This window comes from Anastrepha ludens, chromosome 5 (genome assembly GCF_028408465.1).
Source record: "Anastrepha ludens isolate Willacy chromosome 5, idAnaLude1.1, whole genome shotgun sequence".
Classification (NCBI taxonomy): Eukaryota; Metazoa; Arthropoda; class Insecta; order Diptera; family Tephritidae; genus Anastrepha; species Anastrepha ludens.
Window position 1 is genome coordinate 12,465,837 of NC_071501.1, and position 23,680 is coordinate 12,489,516.

Here is a 23,680-nt window from a genome sequence, read left to right on the forward strand (position 1 = left end):
TAGTTATAGGTATGTGCTCATGTGTTTGCATACATATGCATTCACTTCTGCTGTTGTTTCAGCAATAAAAGCGTTCCTGACAAGAACCAGCCCATTGTAGGTAGTTTAGGGCGATGGAGACAAGGAAGAAGCGAGCAGAATTGAATGTCATTGCTTGATGTGTGCTCGAGTTCTGCTTTGTTATTTCAATTTTTTTACAAACTTGTGCATATACATACTTACACATGCATGTATGTACTGTGCATATGTAGAAATGCTTGTATTCGTTGTAGAATCTACTGCAAGTTGTTATTGCTGAAAACCTTCATTACGGTTAAGTTGTGTGTCGCTCCTAAAAAGTCTTTACAGCACTTCCTGTGCTTTTGCTTGATGCCAAGCACTCACTCGGCAGTTGCTTCAGTTTTTATTCTCTACTTTCTACACATTTCTTTACAATTTTTCATCACTTTTCGTGTGTGTGTTTTTGTTGTAATTCAATATGTTTCTCATCTGTCGCCCGTCGCATACAAACACAGGAACCTGTAAATATAATCTCCTTGCACTGTGTCTCGCCTCCTGCATTGCGCCGCTTAACCGCGGCTTAAGCGCTTCAGATTTTCGTTTTAGTCTTTGTTGGTAGTCTGCTTCAGTTTGGTAAATTGTCGTGTATTGCAACATCTCATATGCAATCAGTTTTTGTCATTTACACTCATCTTTTAACAAGTCACTCAAGTGTTCTTAGGTGCTTTTATTTAAACTGAGGCTTAGTGAGTGTCTAGCGGTAAACCGCTAGGTGCTTATTTTTGGCACTTTGCTTTGGATTTTGACACCTGTGACAGCAGGTTTATTTTTTTCTTTATGATTGGGTGTGAATTTAATGTTTTGTAGGTAGCAGAGGCTGTTAGTGTCCTACCGATTAGCTAAGGAAGCCGTGCACACGAATTGTAAATATTTAGTAATGTTAGAAAAGATATTTCAATGAATGACATTGGACTAAGACGCGTTATAAATAAAGCTTTGATGTCATGAAACTGTACAACAACAAAAAACAAATGGTTCCAGCAATATAAGTTAACACATGAAACCCTTTGCTGCAGAGCAGACGATAGCTTAGGAATTCTGCCAAAATGCAAGCGCGTGAACTGCTCGCGTCAGCGTATTCCTACGCCTCATGAATCCAAGCTTACCTGCGAATGCTACAACAACAACGTAAGCGCAACCTGAACCAACAACGCCAGCGGAAACATCGACAACAACAACGTCAGTGCGAGCTAGACCAACAGCAACACCTGCGCCGAATTGTGCCAAGAATAGGGACATATAAGTAGGAGAAATTATTTTTGAGTTTTTAGTCGTAATTACCTCTTTAATAAACCAACAGCGCATAGGGCTTAAAAAATAACTTGGGTTTTTCAATGAGCACATAGTGCTCCATAGCTACAAACTATAATTTATATTCTGATAGAGGGGAAAAAACAAAAATTAAATAAAATAAAAAATTTAATGAATAATTAGCGCGTAAACTTCTGTTAAATATTTGGCATAGCTCCTTCTCCTATTTGTGGTGTGCATTTAGATGTTGTTTCACAAATGGAGGGAACTACAGTCTTAAGCTGACTCCGAACGATAAATGGTTTTTTCTGAAAAGCTTTTTAATAGCAGAAATATACGCTGTGGTTTGAAATGCTTTTGCTATCATTTTTTGCTTCATGCACTCCGAGTCACGCACTAACCAATTCGGTTACGGCGGCCGCTTTGAAGTTTACATCTGAATTTTATCATAATTAGGTCCAGGTTTTCAACATTTTGCAGATTCTTATGCTAAATCGACGTACGAGGATATGTGATGCTTAAATTTTAGATGCATTATATGTTCAGCGGTTTCATATAAAGAATAATGGGAAATATTTTTGTGGAATATTTTAACCTTCCAGCTTTTCAATAGATAGGCCCTTTCTGCGACTTTTTTTGTAAAAGGTGAAAATTATCATAGTAGGTGGATATAAAGTTTCAAAAAAGTACCAGAAAAATATCTGTCATAAACTGTACTAAAGGGCGATTTTTTAAGAGTTATAGGAAAGTTTTTCAAGAAAACATTCGTAAAATTCAGAAAACTGCATGACATTTTTATTTAAATCGATAGTACAGTCCATATAATTTAATGTTTGGAGATTATTTCATGCAAATGTTGACCGCAATTGCGCTTCAAATGATCCATCCGCTTACTCCAGTTTTGGCATACTCTTTCCAATATTTTGGTCGGTATCTCACATAAAAATGCTTTAATGTTGTCTTCCAATGCGTTAATTGAAGCAGGCTTGTCTGAATAGACATGAGCTTTAACATAGCCCCACAAAAAATAATCTAAAGACGTTATATCGTACGATCTGGGTGGCCAATTGACAGATTGGCAGGCCCCGAACGTGAAATAAAATATTCACCGAACTCACCTCACAACAAGTCCATTGTTACGCGTGCTGTGTGGGATCTGGCACCGTCTTGCTGAAACCACATGTCATGCAAGTCAAGCTCTTGCATTTTGGGCAAAAAAAGTTGGATATCATTTCACGGTAGCGCTCACCAATCACAGTTACGTTACGATTCGCAGCATCTTTGAAAATGTACGGCCCAATGATACCTCCAGCTCATAAACCGCACCAAACTGTGACCTTTTCTGGATACATTGGTAGCTCTTGCAATTCTTCTGGCTGATCTTCACTCCAAAACCGACAATTCTGCTATTTACGTACCCATTGATCCAAAAATGAGCTTCGTCACTGAACACAATTTTTCGATAAAAAAGTGGATCTTCGGCCAACTTTCCAAGAGCCCTTTCACCAAAAATTCTGCGTTGCGGTAGGTCGTTTGGCTTCAACTCTTGCACCAGCTGTATCCTTTCGCAAAATTTTCCACGTTGTTGAGTAACAGAGGCCCAGTTGCTGCGAACGGCGACGAATCGATAATTGATGGTCTGCGTAAGCGTGTTGGTGGTTTGATGTCCAATAATGTAAATTTGGTTCTAAATTTAGCCACAATAGCTCGAATAGCCGCTTCAGTGGGTCGATGTTACTAACCATAAAATGGAAGAAGCGCGCGATAAACTTTCTTAACAGAACACGCATTTTTATAATCAAATTCAATGATTTGCAAGAGTTGTTCGATTGTAAGACGATTCATGGTTAAATTATAGACGAAACTGAAGATGTTTGAAAGTGAAACCAAACACGAAATGTGCGTTAGCTGTTTAAACCAACTGTTTAAAAAGATAATAGCTAAAAAATCACCCGTTATAAGTCAAAAGAAAAGATGTGTTTAAGGTTTAATTTCATTGGTGTGCATTAAAAAATTGTATTAGCGAAGCTTCAGTATAAGTTACCGCACAAAAGAAAGCTAAACAAATATTTATTTATTGTATTTTTTAACTCTAGAGAATTGTATACCATCATCATACATATACCTGCTATGTATAAGTTAAATTACCCGGTCGTGGTTGTTTATAAAAAAAACAATTTTATTCCGGAGACCGGTCTTTATTGGTTGAATCTTATTGTGTAACTGCCTTAAAAGTATTTTAATTCTAATACTAAAGCTAAGCCCGTGTGTTTGCAACGTGAGCAATTCTTTGCTGAGTAGGCGTTTCCCACGGGAACGCCAATCGCTGCTCTGGTATCTCCTCAAAAGCGTTGCGCGTGTGGAGTGTTGGGTTACCATCATGTTTTGGTTGAGGAGTGTGAAGTATTGCGTTAGCTTATATAAACAAATGTTCGCTTTAGCAAAGCTCCACATGTTTTCTAATACAAAAATATCAATTCAGCCATACATGGCGGGAATAGCACCGATTTTATTATTTGAGACGAAAAATCCAAGATATAAAATTTTAAAAAATATTACATACGAAATAATTTTTCTTTACTCAAATTATGTGTTTATGCGAAATTTTAGTAAAAAGTGATGACCTGGAGGTATTTTTATGGTTACTTACCATACAATTTGTGAAGCAAAGGACTTACTGCGTTGTCGCTTCGGTGGCAATTTGTCTCTCATTTCGGACCAGTGCTTTGGCCACTAAGGCCAAGACTTGGACTTTTATTTGAGTTACATACCTACCTCGAAATGCTTTGTGGATAGAGCAGCTTTGATAGAGACACTGGAAGCCAACATTACTAAAGGTATTCACGAAATACCGACCGAAGTCCTCCAGCGAGTCGCGAGTCATTCAAAATTGATGTTTACGGAAGGATGAATTACGGCGCAATTGCGGCCAACATTTCAAAGAGATTATCGTTAAGAAATAAACGTCATGATTTGTTCTGAACAGAAATATTAAAGATTGCGCATGCAGTTTGAATATTCGTTATTTTATTTCTGTTAAAACTCCGATACCTCTAAATTCATTACCCTTCATAACTACAGACTTTGCACAATTTGATCCAGTTGAAGCAAAAATATGTGTGCTCTTGTAACTAATACATGTACCTACATCCTAAATATGAATGAATTTGAAGGATTAGTGGGTTAAACATCAAATTATGCTCATTTTTTTATGGTATGTAAATTTCATAAAAATCCGCGTTAATTTAGTATCATACTTTGGATGTATAGTGTGAAAAAAATGTATGTGCATGTGTTGAAAAATATATTATATGAGACCTATATATCCTAAATTTCATTATAAATATTTATTGTATATTTTTTTCAGGTTGCACTTCCAACACCACGTCTAGTGACTGTCATAAAGAATGTGATTTCGAACGCGCTAGTGAAGGTGTCACATTGCGAAAGGCTAGCAAGATTATAGGTAGGTTTAAGAAAATGTGTTTGTAGTGCAAAAATTTAATAAGAAATCAAATTAATATAACAGATTATCAATAATGCATGAAGCCACTTAAAAATTATGCAGGCGCACTAAAACACTGTGAGGAGCAACTCAATATGCCGAGACAAGCCAGCCAGATACTAACGATAGACTAAGATAACTAAGATTTTGAACAGTTTTGACTATTTGTTTGTTGTTTTTTTAACCACCATTAATTACCATTAATTTTCTACAAGAGCATAGTTAAAGTTATCTAGCAAAAATCAAAGGAAACCAATTTTTAAATTTTATTCAAATTATAAAAATTCCACGAATTGTTCATCCCAATTCCATGGTCTTTAACTTAAGTTTTCTGAAAAGTTTCTGATATCAATTTAATGGCTTATTATTAAATTTTAGTTCAATGAATGGCAAGTTTGAAATTTTTAAAAAATATTCCTGATGTAATACTGGGTTGCCCATATTCGACGGACCCATGTGTTTTTTTTAAATCCGCAGGCAACAATCTTTGCGTCAATTGAATCTTATACGGGAATAAATGCAAATCAATGTGGATAATTCGTTGTAAAGTGGTCCGAGCAATGCCCAACTGCTGAGAACGGCGATTTTGGGATGTCCTTGGCGACGTCTCAATACTGGCCCGTACAAGAGCAATATTCTCATCCGATCGCCTTGGTCGATTTTGATTTGGCCTCTTTGGATTAGAAAGAGCATCAGCAGTCGAAAACCTTTCGTACAAACGTTTAATGGTGTTCTTAGAAGGCGCACTTTTCACATTATTTAGTTTTTTATACGCACGTTGAGTTTTCACAATTGACTTCTTTTGTTGAATGTAAATTTCAACAACTTGGGAGCACTCGCGTGGCGTGTACTGTTCCATGGTAAAAATCTGCTTGGACTGACGCTTCCAACGCGGTATGTCATTAAGCGATCTGACGTCTCTGCCAAAAGATACAGGGTTGCCAGATGGGTCGGTCGAATATGGGCGACCCTGTATAATTTTTCCCCTTGGCAGTATTTCGCATTTTCTCCTCATAACAAATGCACGACGTTGTTTTTCATTAGCCAAGAAAGGGCTAATGGAGTCAGCGCATTTGATGCTCATTAAATTATCCGAAATATGAAAAAAATATTTATAAACTCTCATACTTTTTAACACTTAAGTATTTATGAATCTCTCTTCTTACAGCACGCAATGGCAAAACGCGCTATGAAGTGACAATACGCTTGGGCGCCAACTTAACTGCCTTCTATCGCAATATGGATCCCGAAAGGCGTCCAAGTGATCATCTACCCAGTTTGCTAGAAAGACATGTGAGTAAAAAAAATATTTATTAAATGTAAAAAATACATATAAAATATATAATAAATGCTCGTAAATCAAAACGGCACTATAGTGCCACTTGTGGTGTACCCGTGTTAGCCTTAGCATCTAACCAAAAAATATATATTTTTTTTAATTTAAAATGATTTTGATAAGTTTAAAATAGTATTTATTTAATAAAATATTTAACAGACTAATATGTTTGAAGAGAAGATAAAACCAGTTAGTATTTTAAGTTGAAAATATAGGAATAATCGGAATTCGAGGAATAAAAATGGATTCTCCTTTGTTGCAACTGGTCAAGGTTTTTGCTTCAATAATAATTTTTTGTATTTTTTAAATCTTAAATGCTTATCATCGCTCAAACAAAGTATTGTGGAAACTCCTATTAAGTTTAATTAAATTTTCATATCACCAATGGCAAGTATTAGCTAAACAACTTTGAATTGTTGCTTGATGAATTGGTTTCAGCCCCACCAAGTTTCTTGTTGATCAACAGATTTGGTTCTTTTCCTTTTTTTGAAATGTACTTTCACTTAATAGTTTCGTTTTTTGAGTATTAATAATTCCAAATAAATTCTCAATTGTGAAACCAAAGTGGTAGATTACCAACTTCCGAAATAACTAGGTTCCTAATTATTTGAACAAAATTTTTAAATGCTACCAAAATTGTATTTGCTTGTTTTGCTTTCAAAAGTATGCAACCTTTCATATCCACTGGTGTAAGAAACTAAAGGATCAAGGGAAATGACTAAACGTTTTGCGATTTTCCAGGTGCATACCTACTTAGTTGTATCTCAATGTGGGAATTAAAAAAAAGTTATTGGTCTCTAATTTGGAAATATTTGTGTCAAAAAGACTTCGAAAAACGTATCATACAATCCCAATAAATAGCGCATAAAAAATCAATTTTTTTGGCTTCTTTTTTGAGTCAACAAATTGGGTTTGGACCATACATCTGTTTATCCACCTTCAAAGTTTTTTTTTTAAGACGTCGACACAACTACTTGTGTTGAGATATGAGACCTTGAAACGAAAAGCATCATTTTTACTTCCACAGTCGATATCTGAACAGCCAGTGATCGCGCAGAGCATCGCTAAAACTTCAATAAATTCACTTCAGGTAGTACTCGTAGTCTGGTAAAATACTAATTTTTTAAAGGAATTTTTGGTTTTAAGAAAATAAAATCGGATCGTTTTGATTTTATAGTATGTTATTATTGACATCACATAGTATACAAAAACAATTTTTTTTTTTTACATATTTCTGTTTTTTGTAGTAGAGTGGCACCAAAGAAAGCGTCTTAAAAAAAGATAGGTGGCTTGTCAACAGGATTTTGGCTGTTCAGGACATCAGAAACGAAAAAGTTAAACTGATTATTATTCTGTAGGCTTGCCATTCTAGCAGGTGGTACAATGGGAAAACTTTTTTGAAAAATTACAAAATGGCGGACTTTTGGAAAAAAGGAATGTTTTTCGGAAAGTAGTATGGAATGTTAGTGCTGAAAAGAAACGAAAGTAGCACCTGCCAGGGTGACGAGTAGACAGAATAATAATCACTTTTTCTTAAAAACAAAAATTCCTAAGCAATATCTATTAAAAATGTGTATTTGACCAGACTACTACCTTCAAGGGTTAACTTGAGTTTTTCGATTATTATTACTTTTTCCATTCCTGATTTTTTGGAAAATAAAGTGGTAAGCTAGAAAATTTCAGAAACTACTAGTGCTGCGTGTATTTTTTTACAACCCAATCTTTTGAAAGCCGGCGAATCCTTTGAAGTTTGAATTTTATTCATTTACCCGTTCTTTTGTTCTCGATCGAATTAAAAAAAAAATGAAGCGTCAGGTTTGTTGCTTTTAAACGCTATGCTTTCTTACAAATTAGGTGGCAACGCCCATAGAAACAGTTAATATTTTAATCTTTTATTGATGCCTATAATTTAGTAGCTGTACCCGTTTCAAAAAAATTTCAATTTGAATATTTTTCCCTGAAAAATCAGGTGGCAACGCCGACAAAACAATTTTTTCTTCACGCTTTTCATTTGATATTCATATTCTTAAACTTATTTCAGTTTCGTATATAATTTAGATTGCCCTTTAAAATTTAGGTGGCAACACCACAAGTCATATTATATAATATTTCTTTGCTGAAACCCGTCCATTTAGTATTTAATTTAAATTTAACAGAGCTTCTTCAAATTGTACCGTTTGTTATAAAGATATTTCGAGTTAAGAAATCTATAGTGATCCTTTCTAAAAAAATTTATGGTTCCAAATTATATGGCCAGAGGAGACTCAAACGGGAGAGTTCCCTTACTACGTTAATGTCTATGTAGTAGTTACTAATAAGTCAGAGATAGTGTCTAATTAATGTTTGTATATCGGCATTAAACTTTTACATTAACATAAATTGAATATAATGTGTAAGTATAGCAGGCTAAATACCTTTTAATCCAAAGTTTTAGAAATCGAGGACAAAATTTAATACTCCCTTTATATGCATGCAAATATTAAATTAGCCATCAAACTTCGCTTTGACTTTCCAGATGTTTTACCAGATATCTCTCAAATTTTACTACACCATTTTACGACTCAATTTCGCTTGGGCTAGCCAAGCGTGCATTCGCCAGTTATTATGATTTTAACAGCTAATTAAATTGTCATAAAAATCTTTCGAAATTAGTGAATAAAGGTGGCAAGGATATTAGACGTAAAGACTCACTTACCCAATTAGCAAATTTTCTTAGCCATAAAATCCGCCTTAAAATAAAGGCATGCAAGTATGAAAATGCTTTAGATTTTCTTTTTTTATCTGCTTTTATGGCGAATATTAGAAGGTAAAAATAAATGCCAAATTACAAGCTTAAAATTCAGTTGCTTATTTTGGCATAATTTCACTTACCAATGGCGGGTCCAACTACACTTTATCGGCTTTAGTGCGGCATTTCACTTCCCTTTTGTTCGCTGGTCAGTGATGCAGGAGTCATAAACTTTATTTGCTACTTGCTAATAATGGTCATTTATCACCGTGAGAGACTTGAGTGAGTTGCTAGCTTAAGAGAAATATTAGAAAAAGTTTAAAAAGTTTTGGAAAGAAAACAGCAGCGTGGAATAAAAAAACGTGGAATGGAATAAAAAACAAAAATGAAGTTAATGAAAAAGAAAAGAAAAAAAAATATGTGATTGAAATTTGAACTCAATGCAGTTAAAAAAATTAATGCACTTACTGAAGGTGGCTTCTGCAAAGCTTTCACTTTTAGCGTAGGCAGAAAGAGAAGTGCTGCTCGGTAGGTACTTTTTAAGAACATTTTTGTGACTTGAATACACTTTTACCTGTATTCAATATTTATTTCTTTATAGAAGAAAATCAGAATATAATGGAGCCTTTTACATTATTTGATTTTGGCTTACAATTTCTACTCTCCAATTTTTCCTGATTAATTTTAATGTAAATAAATCTGGTTTGCCCCGCAAGATTTGGCGTGTAAATGAACTGTGAGTAAAAGGGTGCGGCCGCCGTAGCCGATTGGGTCGGTGCGAGTTACTATTTGGAATTCAGAGAGAACGTTGGTTCGCATTTCGGTGAAACACCAACATGAAGAAACAATTTTTTCTCATAGCCGTCGTCCCTCGGCAGGGAATGACGAACCTCTGAGTGTATTTCTGCCATAAAAAAGCTCCTCATACAAAATATCTGCCGTTCGGAGTCGGCTTGAAACTGTAGTTCCCTCCATTTGTGGAACAAAATCAACACGCACGCCACAAATAGGAGGAGGAGTTCGGCCAAACACCCAAAAAGGGTGTACGCGCCAATTATATATATACAGGGTCGCCCATATTCGACCGACCCATCTGGCAACCTTGTATCTTTTGGCAGAGACGTCAGATCGCTTAATGACATACCGCGTTGGAAGCGTCAGTCCAAGCAGATTTTTACCATGGAACAGTGCACGCCACGCGAGCGCTCCCAAATTGTTGAAATTTACATTCAACAAAAAAAGTAAATTGTGAAAACTCAACGTGCGTATAAAAAACTAAATAATGTGAAAAGTGCGCCTTCTAAGAACACCATTAAACGTTTGTACGAAAGGTTTTCGACTGCTGATGCTCTTTCTAATCCAAAGAGGCCAAATCAAAATCGACCAAGGCGATTGGATGAGAATATTGCTCTTGTACGGGCCAGAGTTGAGACGTCGCCAAGGGCATTCCAAAATCGCCGTTCTCAGTAGTTGGGCATTGCTCGGACCACTTTACAACGAATTATCCGCATTGACTTTCATTTATTACCGTATAAGATTCAATTGATGCAAAGATTGTTTCCTGCGGACAAGCCACGACGATTGGAATGGGTCCAAAGAGTCATCGAGTCCGTCGAATATGGGTAACCCTGTATATATGAAAAGAGTAATAGTTGCATTGAAAAAATTAAGCTTAAGAACGCAAATTAACCTACCTTTGCATATATTTCCTAAAAAAATTTTTATTTTAGCCCACGATATCTCCATTAAAATTTATAGCTGAACAGCCAATGAATATTCGTTTTGAGTTTTGATTTCACTCATTGGCCCCCTGAAACAAATTCTCAATATTTACTTACTTTTTCCGCTACAGTTACCTCAAGAGTTAAATGCTTTGAAAAAATTCAGACGTATTTACTGTGTAAACCATTTGTGTATTCTTTTATATTCCATTTTAATCAAACTAATAACAAATTACAACAACACTGAACAATCATCTCGATATACATTAATTCGATATACCATTCAACACGTGACATCATTTGATCACGAAAATCTTCAAACTCAACATGGCCTAAGGCACATAGTGCTTCGTCAGATTTAACGTTTCGTCATCATTTGTTGACTGACTGCGTCGTTGCGGCGCATTGGCTATAGTACTGAGCGCTTTTCGTGCCGCACGTGTATTTCGCTCCAGCGATGACGACCAACCGTTACCACCAACATCACCACCACCGCCACCGCCAGCGACGCCACCACTACCTCTTCCACTGGTATCAACATCATTGCGTTGCGCCGCCACACCAATGCCAGACTCCATAATTGTTGGCATTGCCGTACCACTGCCACCATTACTGCCAATATTAGGAATGCCCATTGCGCTGCTCAGCTCAGTGGCAATGTTTCGTCCGCCGACGCCGCCACTGCTGCCGATTTCGGCAACATTGAAGGAATGCGCTGAACGTGACGTTGGACGCCAACGATTTAATTTAACTGAGGTTTTACGCTGATGTGGCAAAGTGCCCCGTGCGTTTCCCGACGATGATGGTAATGTTGCGGTGGCGCTATTTACCGCGCCACTTTTGACAGCTGCTGTATGCTGCTCCAACAGATTAGATACAAGTTTGTCGAGTGCCTTCAGGTCGACTTGCATTTTTGAGTTGCGCATCGAATTCATGCGACTGCCAGTGCGGCTGCTATTGCTGCCGAAGGGGGAGTTATTGCTGACGCCGAATTCGGTGTTTGGGTCTCGCAAATTGAGACCAGCCATGCGTGCCAAGCGTTGTGGTAGCTGAAAGTAGTGAAGTAGAAATATGCGTGAAAAATTTCGCAAATCCATTTGCTTGTTTTGATTTTGTTTATATATTTAAATTATTAAAGTTCAGATAATGAAAGTTGTCTTATCTAATATTTTTAAGGCCTTCGCCTCATTTGAAATGGTGGTTTTTGGGGTGTTTCTTTGAAAGCGTGTAAAACGGAAATGAAAAAAGGTTTTTCAATTTGGTTTTTAGGATTTTATTTCTTTATCTATTGTTAAAAATTCATTTTTTTGTTTGGTCATACGAGGTTCGTTTAAAAAGTAGTCAGCCTTCAAGAAATGGTTTGACTATTAACTAATATATTGTAATGGGTAAGGCTTCCTCAAGTGGGCATCAAAATTACCAAAGTGAATATTTTGCGATGAAATTCAGCCAGGACTGAGTTCTATCATCCAGAAGCACACTCAGAAAATTTTGTTGTAAAATTGTAAATAGTTTTTTTTTTATTAACTATCGAAGTTTTTTGCAGCGTTTGAATAATTATCACATTTCTCGTAAAGTAAGTATCCGATTACAACGATTTTTCAACTGCAGACTGATAAAGGATGATATTTTCCAAAAACGTTATTTTTGTTCCGAAACTTGATGTTTTGTTTTTGTAAATAATTTTTTTTAATAAACAATTAAAAATTTAACTAATTTCTGCGCCTCTGGGATGAAATTTTTTTAAGGATATTAACGTAATAAATATCTGTGCATTTATGTATGAAAAAAAATGCGTGCAATTCGAAAAGGATTAATTATAATTAATTTTTTTGTGCCAGAATGCGCGCTTCGACTTACGCGGACGCGCACGAACACACAAACGGCGACTCGCGGGCGGCTTGCGAAAAACCGTTTTTCGGACACGTATCAACGCGATATGCTTCCGTAAGATCAGTTTTGCCGACTTTTCCATTACTGGTGTTTTCTTGGTTTTAAAGATTGGCCATATAAATAATTTACGTATAACAGAATTTGCGCTTTGACTGTCGCGGAAATGCGTAATGATAATTAAATCAAATGTATTCAAAGGAATGTAAAAGCTGTCATGCAAGGTTTCATATATACTTCTTTATTACTAACGTTTATGTTTACATATCAGATCTATACCTACATTGTAAGTTTAGTCAGCAAATGCCCTTAAAATTTCTCGCTGAAAAACAACAACAATTCACGGACGGACACAAAAAGTGAAAAGATATAGAAAGTTATACAGATATCGCATATTCATTTGTTATTTCGAGAAAAAATGAAAATCATTCACGCTTTTTACACTTTTCATGTAGTTTATTTTTACATAATGGGTATAATTTTAGATTGATCGTGGGCTGAAAATATTTTGCACTCGATGGAATTTTTAACTTTTGGAATAAAAGAATGGAACTGCCTCGTATTTTTCAAAGTTTGCGCTTTGGAATAGCGCTTTTTCAACTTACTAGAGTGATTTTCATGTTCTTGTTTATTACAGTAATCAAAACTAATTTTCTTAGAATTGACTTTTGCCCAATCATACAACTGTTTCGGTCCCGTAATTTTCACCGGGATTTTATCTCGCAAGCTTGCATGGTACGCATCTCTCTTTATAGCACCACCAATACCATCGCAGGCACCTTTCCCATGTGCAGAGGCAAAAAAGTGCCACTCGGCATCGATGCCAAATTTTTCTAGTAAATTATTGATATTATCAATTTTTATTTCGTTATCAACAGCCGCACAAGTGAAATTAGGATCCTCTTGTTCATTATCTTCAGTAGTAATAATTTCGTTAGGCAAATTTTCAACGGGATTCGGAGGATCATTTTTGAAAGTTAGGCCAACCTGTAAATGATGCATTTATAATTATAAGTACACTTAATACGGTATTTTAACAAGTATGTGGAACATACAATAGGGGAGACGTGAACTTTTCCTTGGTATAAAGACGTCCTGCAAGAACGGCACACAAATTGTCCAGCTATTTCGCTAAATTTCACATTTTGGTCACTTATTCGGACTAGATTTGTGTAAACACGACTATGGTTTTCTTTTCCGAAAGGGTTACAACAACGATTTGCATGTGGCATTATATTAGTCTATACTTAGTTTTGTACACATTAACGTACGCGATTTACATCATATCACAGTTTTTATTATCACCGAAACACATCACCACAGCAGTCGGAAGGAGACTAGACACAACTAATGACAATGTCGGCAAAACTGATCTTACGGAAGCATATCGCGTTGATACGTGTCCGAAAAACGGTTTTTCGCAAGCCGCCCGCGAGTCGCCGTTTGTGTGTTCGTGCGCGTCCGCGTAAGTCGAAGCGCGCATTCTGGCACAAAAAAATTAATTATAATTAATCCTTTTCGAATTGCACGCATTTTTTTTCATACATAAATGCACAGATGTTTATTACGTTAATATCCTTAAAAAAATTTCATCCCAGAGGCGCAGAAATTAGTTAAATTTTTAATTGTTTATTAAAAAAAATTATTTACAAAAACAAAACATCAAGTTTCGGAACAAAAATAACGTTTTTGGAAAATATCATCCTTTATCAGTCTGCAGTTGAAAAATCGTTGTAATCGGATACTTACTTTACGAGAAATGGGATAATTATTCAAACGCTGCAAAAAACTTCGATAGTTAATAAAAAAAAACTATTTAGAATTTTACAACAAAATTTTCTGAGTGTGCTTCTGGATGATAGAACTCAGTCCTGGCTGAATTTCATCGCAAAATATTCACTTTGGTAATTTTGATGCCCACTTGAGGAAGCCTTACCCAATATTACCATACTAATTTTGGAGTTGCTCGATGTGTTTGCAAATACTATTTCTTACAGCGAAAACTTCTGCTTGAAAGGTACTGCAGTCGTCAGGGAGCTTTTTTGTTTTTTTTTTAGTTTGTTTGGGCGACAGACTAGCAAGTACAGCTCTCAGAAACAATGAAGTCCATTCTACTGCACTCGGGTTCTCTTTTTAATTTTCTGTATATCTACCCGATCTCTGAAGAAATCTGGATAGATTTTGTAGTGCCAAGAAACCAAGGTGGTCGCTTCTAACACATCGGTGTCAAAGACCTCAAACCTGATTCGAGCGAAGGTCGGGCAGACGCACAGAAAGTGGGATCTGCGACAGTCGATTGGACATAACAGGTAACATCAGTTTAGTCCATCTGCAGCCTTTCTTAGCCTGCTAAGCTCGCTTGTGGGTTAAAGTAACCCGTTTGATGGCTTCAGAAGGGAGTGGCAGAACGACCCAAAGAAGTTGGTCTCAAATCCCATCCTACCTAATGAGTCAGAGATTTCGCTACCTGCGATACCCACGTGTCCCCGGACCCGTGTTAGCATGAAGCTATTATCTCCACCCCTATAGTTCAGCCTAGAAGTGGTTGGAGTGCTACCCTCGAAGTGGTTGGAGGGTTGTCTAAGACCATGAACGCAGCGTTGCTGTCGTTGCTGACACATACAGATCTGTCTCTTCATCTGTTTTCCACAACAAAGTTCATCGCTTCTTGGACAGCAAACACCTCCGCCTGAAACACAGATGCGTGCATTCCAAGATCAAAGTGCAGTGTAGTCCCGCTGGATATCGCGCAGACACCAGAGAGGGAATCGTGCTCGGTGCTGGAGCCATCCGTGAAAATACGAAAACAGTGTTTGCGGGGTTCATTTTCAGAGTTTGCCCACAATTGAGCCTCTGGTAGAACCACATTGTGTCTTTTATCAAGTACGACTCTTGATGGTATGTAGTCAAAGGGGCATGGCAAAGATGGTTGGATCGAAGTTCATGCCTACTCTGTTGTCCAATGCCGGACAGGGACCGTACCAATTCCCATTGTGTTTCAAGGTACATATGGCCATCAAGGCCTTTCCTTGTATGACAGCATCAGCTGGTGGTAGACTAATCGGAGCGTCTAATGCCGGGCCTGATGTAGTAGGAAAAGCTCCGGTACAACAGATGACCATAGTGCGTTGTAGTCTCGATAAGGGCGTCTTGACTTCAACGAGGAAGAGAGTCTGCTCATCCAGACCACTGATGCATAGGTGATAATAGGTCTTATCCTAGCCGTGTAGATAGGATCTTGCTAGGAGAAAGGCCCCACGTTTTTCCGTTTCAGGTAGCTTATATGGCCGCTTGATGCCTAGGTCTGCGCGATAAATCCGTGCATATTGAAGCTAGGTTTCGTGCCTCTTTATACCCAAACATCATCAGTTAAAAAAATTATAAAAAATCGGGAGGACCTTCTTTAAACTTCTACATTAGTATACTAAAATTAATAAACTATGCAAGTGAATAGCAAGAATTTCCCTAGAAAATTTAATTAAAAACCGAGCATCTAATGGTTTTTGTGGTACCACGAGCAATACTTTTATACAAAAAAAAAAAGATTATAATAATAATAAGCATTTAAAATAATTGAAAACAAAACAAAAGCAGTAAAACACTGCCAAAACTATTGAAAATGTTGGGATGCCATCGGCTTGTTACGATATGCATCTGAGCACAAACCTTTCCATTCCAAAATAGTTTTAAATTGTAAAATTGAGATAGATAGAAATTTAAATATTAATCCGGGGCAGCCATTTGGCCAATATTTTATTCCGTGCGTAATTGAGCCACACCAGTATTATCATAATGAAGAGAAATGACAGTAATTTTCTAAAAAAATTGTATTTTATTCAAAATCAACACCGGCCCTTGAAACTTAACAACCCTTTATAACCCAGAATACCTTGACGTGCTGAGTTATTTCTGATTCAGGTTCTGATGGTCTATTTGTTGCGGCCTGTGTAATTTATAATTCATACAAATTTCTTGCTATATCAAATGCCGCCAATATTTTAATAAAAATGTGCACGCTGACTATAAAAATTTTGGTCTCTTCAAAACACAACACCTTTTTAACTTATATTAAGCCGTTTTTTTTACTTTTATTGCATTATTTTTGATGGTTTGGCGAAAAAAAAAGTTTTTGTTGAATACTATTTTTTTTTCTACCAAGCTTCTACACCACAACCAGCTTTTCACTCCTTTATGCATTTATCTTTAACACATCTGCCTAGCGGTCATCGCTTTCACAAATGAAGTGGTTTTTTCTAGTTTTCCTTTTTTGCTTTACCAAACTCGTTTGATTTTTTGTTTTTTTGTCAAATGCACCTAACTCAACTAAGATTTTCAAAGCATCGTTGCATATTTCTTTGGCTCAATTTGTCCTTTTTTGACAGTCATTGAACGCTGAATTTGCTATGAGCATTTTCAATTTGGCTACTGACATCGGCGCAGACACAGCCCGCCTTTTGATACGTCCATGCATACATATGAAAAACACATATACGGAAAGAATTATTTATTGAGCCCATCTGCACACCACCTTCTCTTTCTGAACTGCCTATTGACTGCTTTTTTCTTTCTTTTCTTTTTGCAGTTCATCTACTGCGAATACGACGTACCTTCATTCCTCTATTACTGCTGTTTGCTTGCTTGCTGCCAGGTCACAGCCGCTTTGACTTTAATTGATGTTTCATTTCCCTAGCAGAGTATTTCCGCCATGTCTGTCCCTTTGGTCACCCACTTTTTTATGCCTCAAAGTCTTCCGCTGCATTTTTGTCCCCTTCACTTGGGCCTGTGAATGAGCTGAAGCTTAGCAGCCTACAGCTATCGTACTTTATGCTACAGTTACTTTGTGTAGTTATGCGCCTTTCACCAGCACATTTGTTAAAGTTGGAAGCTACTGTTACCTACAAATTTTTCTATGCTTTCCTGCCATAGCATTTGCTGTTGCTACAATTTCTAGATGACCACTTTTAGCTTTGGTGTTTTACGTTATTGAGTATCAATGTGGTTTAAGTGAAAAATTGCTGTTTCCGTCTTTCAATGAAGTTTCTACTACCCTGGTTGGGTGTTTGTTGTTGCAGTTGTTGTTAGCGCTTCGTCATTGCATTTTTTACTGCATTTTTTCTCAACTGCTTTAGGACTTTACTTGCCGTGTGCACTTCATTTCTACTTCGCTGGCAACAGCAATCGATTTCCCTCGACTGTCACTGGTCTTTGTTTATTTTGCGCTTGTTTTTGCCTTGCCGAACATATGCATGTGGCGATATACCTACATACAAATACGTATAAGTGTGAACGTAAGAATGTGTCTAAAATAGATACCCAGTAGGAAAATAACTCATCGCTGACTATGTCATCAACACAGTCGTCGATCTAATTTCTTTTTAACTAGATAAAAAAAACTAACTATGGCATAGTTAGTGCAAAATAAATCATCTAATTTTGTTTTTGCATAACTTTTTTACTAAATAAAAAAAATTGTTTCGAGCCATGGAAAGCGCTCCATTGCTTGTTTGTTTGGATACTGCAGCTGACATGCCCACAAAGGCAAAATATAACTGATGTGTCTGCAGCGACAGCCAAACTGCGCCAATGGCCTTAGACAGCCCAAGGGTGGACGAGTCCTCTAAATCCAGGCTGAGCTATGTCGGTAGACATAGTAGCCTGATGCTAACATGGGCCGCCAGACATGTGGGTATCGCGGGAAAAGAGGTCTTTGGTACTGATGTGTTAAGAAGCGACCACCTGGGCTCCGTGGCACCACAAGATCTACTCAGATTTCTTCGGAGGTCGAGTAGATTTAAAGAAAATAAAAAAGGGAACCCGAGTGCAGTATAAAGAATTTAATTGTATTTGAGTGCTGCACTTCCTAGTCTGTCCCAACAAAAAAAAAAAGAAACTAACGTACAACGCTATTTGCCACAAGTATAAATCTTCCGGTAGGATGATCAATTTTGCGCCAGCTTGTATAAGTTCCCTTAAACAAACCTGCTGCTTAGCGAGTGGGAGCAAAATTGAGTATAAGGAAAGTATCAGTTCCAAAGTGACTTCCCGGATGACTTGTCAAGCACTAAGCCCGCAATGGCCCACAACTCGTATACAAGACTAATCTTCTCGATGACATGCGATACAGGTCGTCATTGATTCTCGTCATCTAGGAAGTAGGCTTTGAAATTTTTCATGTATTATTACTATGAGGTTATTTAGCACTAGACTTTAAAGATCTATTGTAACACTTTCAAGGATTCAGAGTATTTCTCTCTTACACTGTATTAATATTTGGACCTCCAACTTATTTCAATTTTATAGAGATTTGCATCAGTTCAATTAAAAGGATGCATGTCAATAACCTTAGCAATTCCCCCTTTGTATCACGAAAAATTAATTAACAATAGCCTGTTAATACATTTTTTAGTATCAGACTACGTACTCCGTGCGATGTGGATAGAAATTTCTCTCTTTCATAATTATTTGATTTACCTTTCAGAGTGCGAAAATGTATCTTTTTGGAATCTTTTCAAAAACGGTAAATTTTTGTGGTTTTGAAACTTTTTTTTTCATATAAATCTCTTTACATTTTGGCCTCTTAAATTTATTTTAAAGCATATTTAAAGCATATTAATAAGCACCTTGATCAAAAAGTTGCTGGCATATATTCAGAAAATCCCAAACAAAAGTTTATTCTTTAAAAGTTATGATATCGCTTTCAAAGTACTACTCGTCAACTGCCACGTACCTATGGGAACTTTATTTTCGGTTTAGCCATCAGAGGCTTCATTTCGGCTGTTAAAACACGTTAAATTGCGTTATCATGGTGCAAAATCCAAGGCATAGTCTTTATTAACTGTCTGACCTTATTACAAAAATTCGTGGTGCACCGTACCGTTGCAATCCATAAAAATCGAGAGCATCGCTATTTTTTACTGAAAACCACGAATTTTTTTGGTCCTAGTTCATTTGAAGCTATTCACTCACACGCCTGCTGTCTGGATTGCGTATCGCACTCATAACCCCACATTTCGTCTCTAGTTTGAGATGCGTTTGACGAATTTTGAGTCGGATTCAGCCAGACCCAATTTATTTTTTATTTGTGTGCAATTCAAAAAATTTTTCGTAGCCTCATACTTTATTTTGTTTTTGTCACGCTGTGACAATTTTTTGTTGCCTCTTGTTGCTTTCTTTATTCCATAATTGTCTGCTTTCTTTAAGAAAGCACGCACAACTCCTTCCGATCTTCCAATTTTTCGTCCAATTTCACGATTGGAATAGCCCTCCTCATGGTAAACACTGACCAATACCCGTTCCTCATCATTTAAGTATTTTGCCTTAGGCATTTTAGAAAATCTGAAGAAATTAGGTTAAAAAATTTAATTTAACTAAGAAATTTGAATGAATGTGTAAAAAAATTGTAAGAATTTACCAAAATATTCAGTTACAAACAATATTCACAAGTTAATCACTTTTAACTTCACTACTGCACTCTTTAACAAACTATGCGTTTATACGAATATGTAGCATTTTTAAGCACAATTTTAAATAGAGACCCGTTATTTTACAACAAAAAGCAATAGATAAGAAACAAATACAACGATGGTTTACTGTTACCTAAACGAATAGTTTGGAAGAATATTTGTTGTTGTTATTGTTGTAATCTTAAAACAGTTCTAAAGTAAACGAAAAAAATGCAATGCGTTTAAACGAATATGTAGCACTGTATTCTCAATAATAACGTAGTATAAGTACACATTTATGGAGGGACTCAGAGGGATTCAGTAGGATGTAAAATGTAAAATAAAGAATGCTAAAGTTGTTAAAGTACAGAAATAGAAGAGAAGAGCAAAGGTAAAACGAAAGATATACGTATATATTAGCAACTATTGGCAACATGGTAGTGTATCAGTTCACTCCTAAGGCGCGGTGTGCTTCTGATTATTTTGATTTTCAGTGGTAGGAGGTTCCAAAGATGGACAGTAACAACAAAGAACTGACGTTCTGATACTAGGCAGCCGTATTTTATACTAAGTAAGTTAAGAGATCGAGACGATTTTGCCAATTGAAGTCGGTCCATAAGGTATTTGAGCTTCAGAGAAGTAATGACTTTGTGGAGAAGTGTTAAACATTTTAACTTTAGAAAGTCATTAAATCGTATGGAAAACATTATTTAAGAAAAAGCGGATATGTGTTCGCGGCGTTTTATACAATACACGTATCTAGCAATATTGTTGTAAATGATATTAAGCTTACTACGACATAGACTATCACAATCGTCTTGCAGTTCACAACCATAAAGTCACGTTGGTATTAAGAATGTTTTTGCTAAAAGCAGTAGAATTTTCACTGGGGCAAAGTGCTGAGTAGTCCATAATGAACGTAGCTTATTGTACTATAGATGTGGTTATTCCAAGTCAGATTTCTATTAAAAGTATACTACATAAAATTGTTGAAGTTATTTTAAATTCAACTAGATTTTTATTAATCAAAAAACTGCCAGTGAATCTGTCACCTGAATGAAGGTTCAGTGGATAAGTTTTGTAAAAAATTTCCAAGGAAGATGTGCTACAAAACATCTTTCATTTATATCGTAAGGCTTTCAAAACTTTTACAGAGAAAGAACAAAAATTGAGCTCTATTTTCATTACATATAATCAACCAATAGGCCACTGGCAGTCGAAAAACTTAAATATCAAGTGCTTACATAGGTAAAAATTAATTAATTAATTAAATTAAAACTTTTACAGAGAAAGAACAAAAATTGAGCTCTATTTTCATTACATATAATCAACCAATAGGCCACTGGCAGTCGAAAAACTTAAATATCAAGTGCTTACATAGGTAAAAATTAATTAATTATTAATTTTAATTTTTAATTTTTCTATTCATTTTAATCAAATTTCAGTATTCAATTTCTTTTTTATGGCTCTAATTATTTGTTCGTTAGTTGACTTCGAGAATGACTATAAAAAATGCAATTTTGTGTAAGATTAGTACAGAATTTAACACTTATAAACAATTATAATTATTCAAGACCATAACAAACTGAAGAAAAGATGTCTTACAAAAGAAAAATATTTTTTAATTTACTCAAATAGTCAAGTCCAAAATGACCTCGCCACGAGGAGTTTTAAGCCAATTTACTGGAAGCCCTGTCACGGTTACTTTTCTGTTAATGATAGACTGTTCTAAAGGTTTTGTTGACAAAAAATCTTGGTGAGTCATTTGGCGCTTTCTTTTTACATGTTTTGATTATATGGTACCAATCATCTGGTGAAGAAATGCTATGCTTTTGTAAACTTCGTATCCATTTAATGGGACTACGACTTCTTTTTCTCCCAATCAATGCGTTTGCTGGGTTTGTACTATTGCAATCCGATGAAACCGAGGAAAACGATAAACGTCTTCTTAACCCAGAGTTTGTTTTGATAAATCGTATTGAAGAATCATCACCGCTTTCCTCACTCACATTATTAGTCTCACTCATCTTGATTATAACGGTATAATATTTATTTCTTCAAAAAAAAAACTGGGAGTAATGTTGAAAAGACTAAGAGGCACACAGTAACATTCAGCGTGAGAGATCAAAGCTATACAAACTACCGCTTACATTGTGCTTCGTTTTATCTGTTTACCGATGCGATTTTGTTACGAATATTCTTGAGAGGGAGAGAGCATCTTCGCCTGTTTAAAAACAAATAAGCGTCGATGGACGGCCAGAACAGACACGGCGTTACTGAAACGATTTATATTAGAGTATGGAGTTAATCGAAATGGCTTCTGAAATAAATTACTTATTATTTAGTTGCCTTTTAACGGTGTTAATATTTATTATTCAGGAAAGTTATTATAAATATAAAACGATATGACTATACCAAACTTTAAATTTGACACTTAAATTTAAGTTTTTCCAAAAAGTGGAGTTAATCGATGTGTGCATTGAGTGGCTCATATTGCAGTACTTCCGGCTGTGGTAGAGAGACAAACTTAGCTTACATAATTGATAGGTGACATGTCATGCTAAAAGTCTGGCATCCACACAACCGGCATTTACTTGAAAAAAAATCATGCTTGCATCTTTAGAAAAGCCATCAGTTTGCATAACTTCAGCAGTCACTTTCCAACTTGGTGTGCATGCGACATGTTCAGTAGCTTCAGCTATTAGCAAACCCGTGCTTGTGCCGCATGCACACACGTGCAGCTATGTTGTTGTTTCAATGCCATTTTCCCCCACTTTCTTTACTTTGACTATCTCATAAAAGTTAGAACGATGTCAGTGTGTGTCACTGAGCTCTGCCCATTTGAGTGTGTGTGCGTGTGTGTCTGTTGTCGCAGAGCAGACACAATAGCACGAATGGGGTTAATTGAGTTTTAGTGGTTGTCAGTCTATCCACTTTGTTATTTTAAAGGTAGTAAGGTATGCAACGGGATGCACAGTTATTAAAGTTGTTGTTGACGTTAACTTGTACCGGGTTGAAAAAGTACTTTATCAGCTTGTTGCCTTGGGTAAAATTTCAAAAGCATTTTCTAGCTACAGATTTTTTAATTACATATGCACGTAGTTGTGTCTTTCCAATGGCACACAATACCCTTTTTTGTTAACTGAACTTACTAAGGAAGTGTCAGAAATTATAGATGATTTTTTGTTAGCAATTCCTGAAGGTATTGAAGAAAGGCTTTAGTGGCTAACACTTAACATTTGCCGTCTATTCGAAAGTCACAAAGCCGTGTTTCGCTTCTTCGGAGCTTTGGTCCATGCATCTAAAATAAAACCATTCGTATCTCTACACGCTATGATACTGGCGAGCACTCAGTTTGATACAAAAAATTTAGGTTCTTATATATGGCTATTTGCGACCTGGTAGGCTATTAATACATTCTAAAACTGCTGTAGGCTTAATTTTTATTAGGAGGTTGGTATCTATAACCCCGCTTCCCAAGTAATTTAGTTTGCGTCGTGCCACTGCTAAGCAGTCGCATGAAACATGTTTTGTTGTTTCTTGTGTCTTTTTACTGAGTCTACAATAATCGTTTTCTGCCACACCAATTTTTTCCATGCAGTAATTAAGATTACAATGTCCTTTTAGTAGTTCAGTGCAGAGTTTAATGCCTTTTATGCTGAGCAATGTTCTGGAGCAATGACTCTTTTTCATTGTCGCATGCCCGTTTGGGCTTTCCAGTACTCAATTTGGCCTAGTTGTTCCCGC

General features: G+C 36.3%; 2 protein-coding genes across 2 annotated transcripts in view; one reads left to right on the top strand and one right to left on the bottom strand.

The window, feature by feature from the left end:
• Positions 1-8,205, top strand: part of LOC128863580 (uncharacterized) — a 100,074-nt gene extending 91,869 nt beyond the window's left edge. Inside the window, exons 4-6 of the mRNA XM_054102811.1 lie at positions 4,679-4,777; positions 5,985-6,109; positions 8,194-8,205. Coding sequence (XP_053958786.1) covers positions 4,679-4,777; positions 5,985-6,109; positions 8,194-8,205 — 236 coding nt within the window. The remainder of the gene's footprint in view (positions 1-4,678; positions 4,778-5,984; positions 6,110-8,193) is intronic.
• A 2,573-nt stretch (positions 8,206-10,778) lies between these two features.
• LOC128863155 (uncharacterized) overlaps positions 10,779-23,680 on the bottom strand; it is a 207,107-nt gene continuing 194,205 nt past the window's right edge. The window contains exon 13 of the mRNA XM_054102130.1: positions 10,779-11,650. Within this exon, the coding sequence (XP_053958105.1) occupies positions 10,934-11,650 (717 nt within the window). The 3' untranslated portion in view covers positions 10,779-10,933. The remainder of the gene's footprint in view (positions 11,651-23,680) is intronic.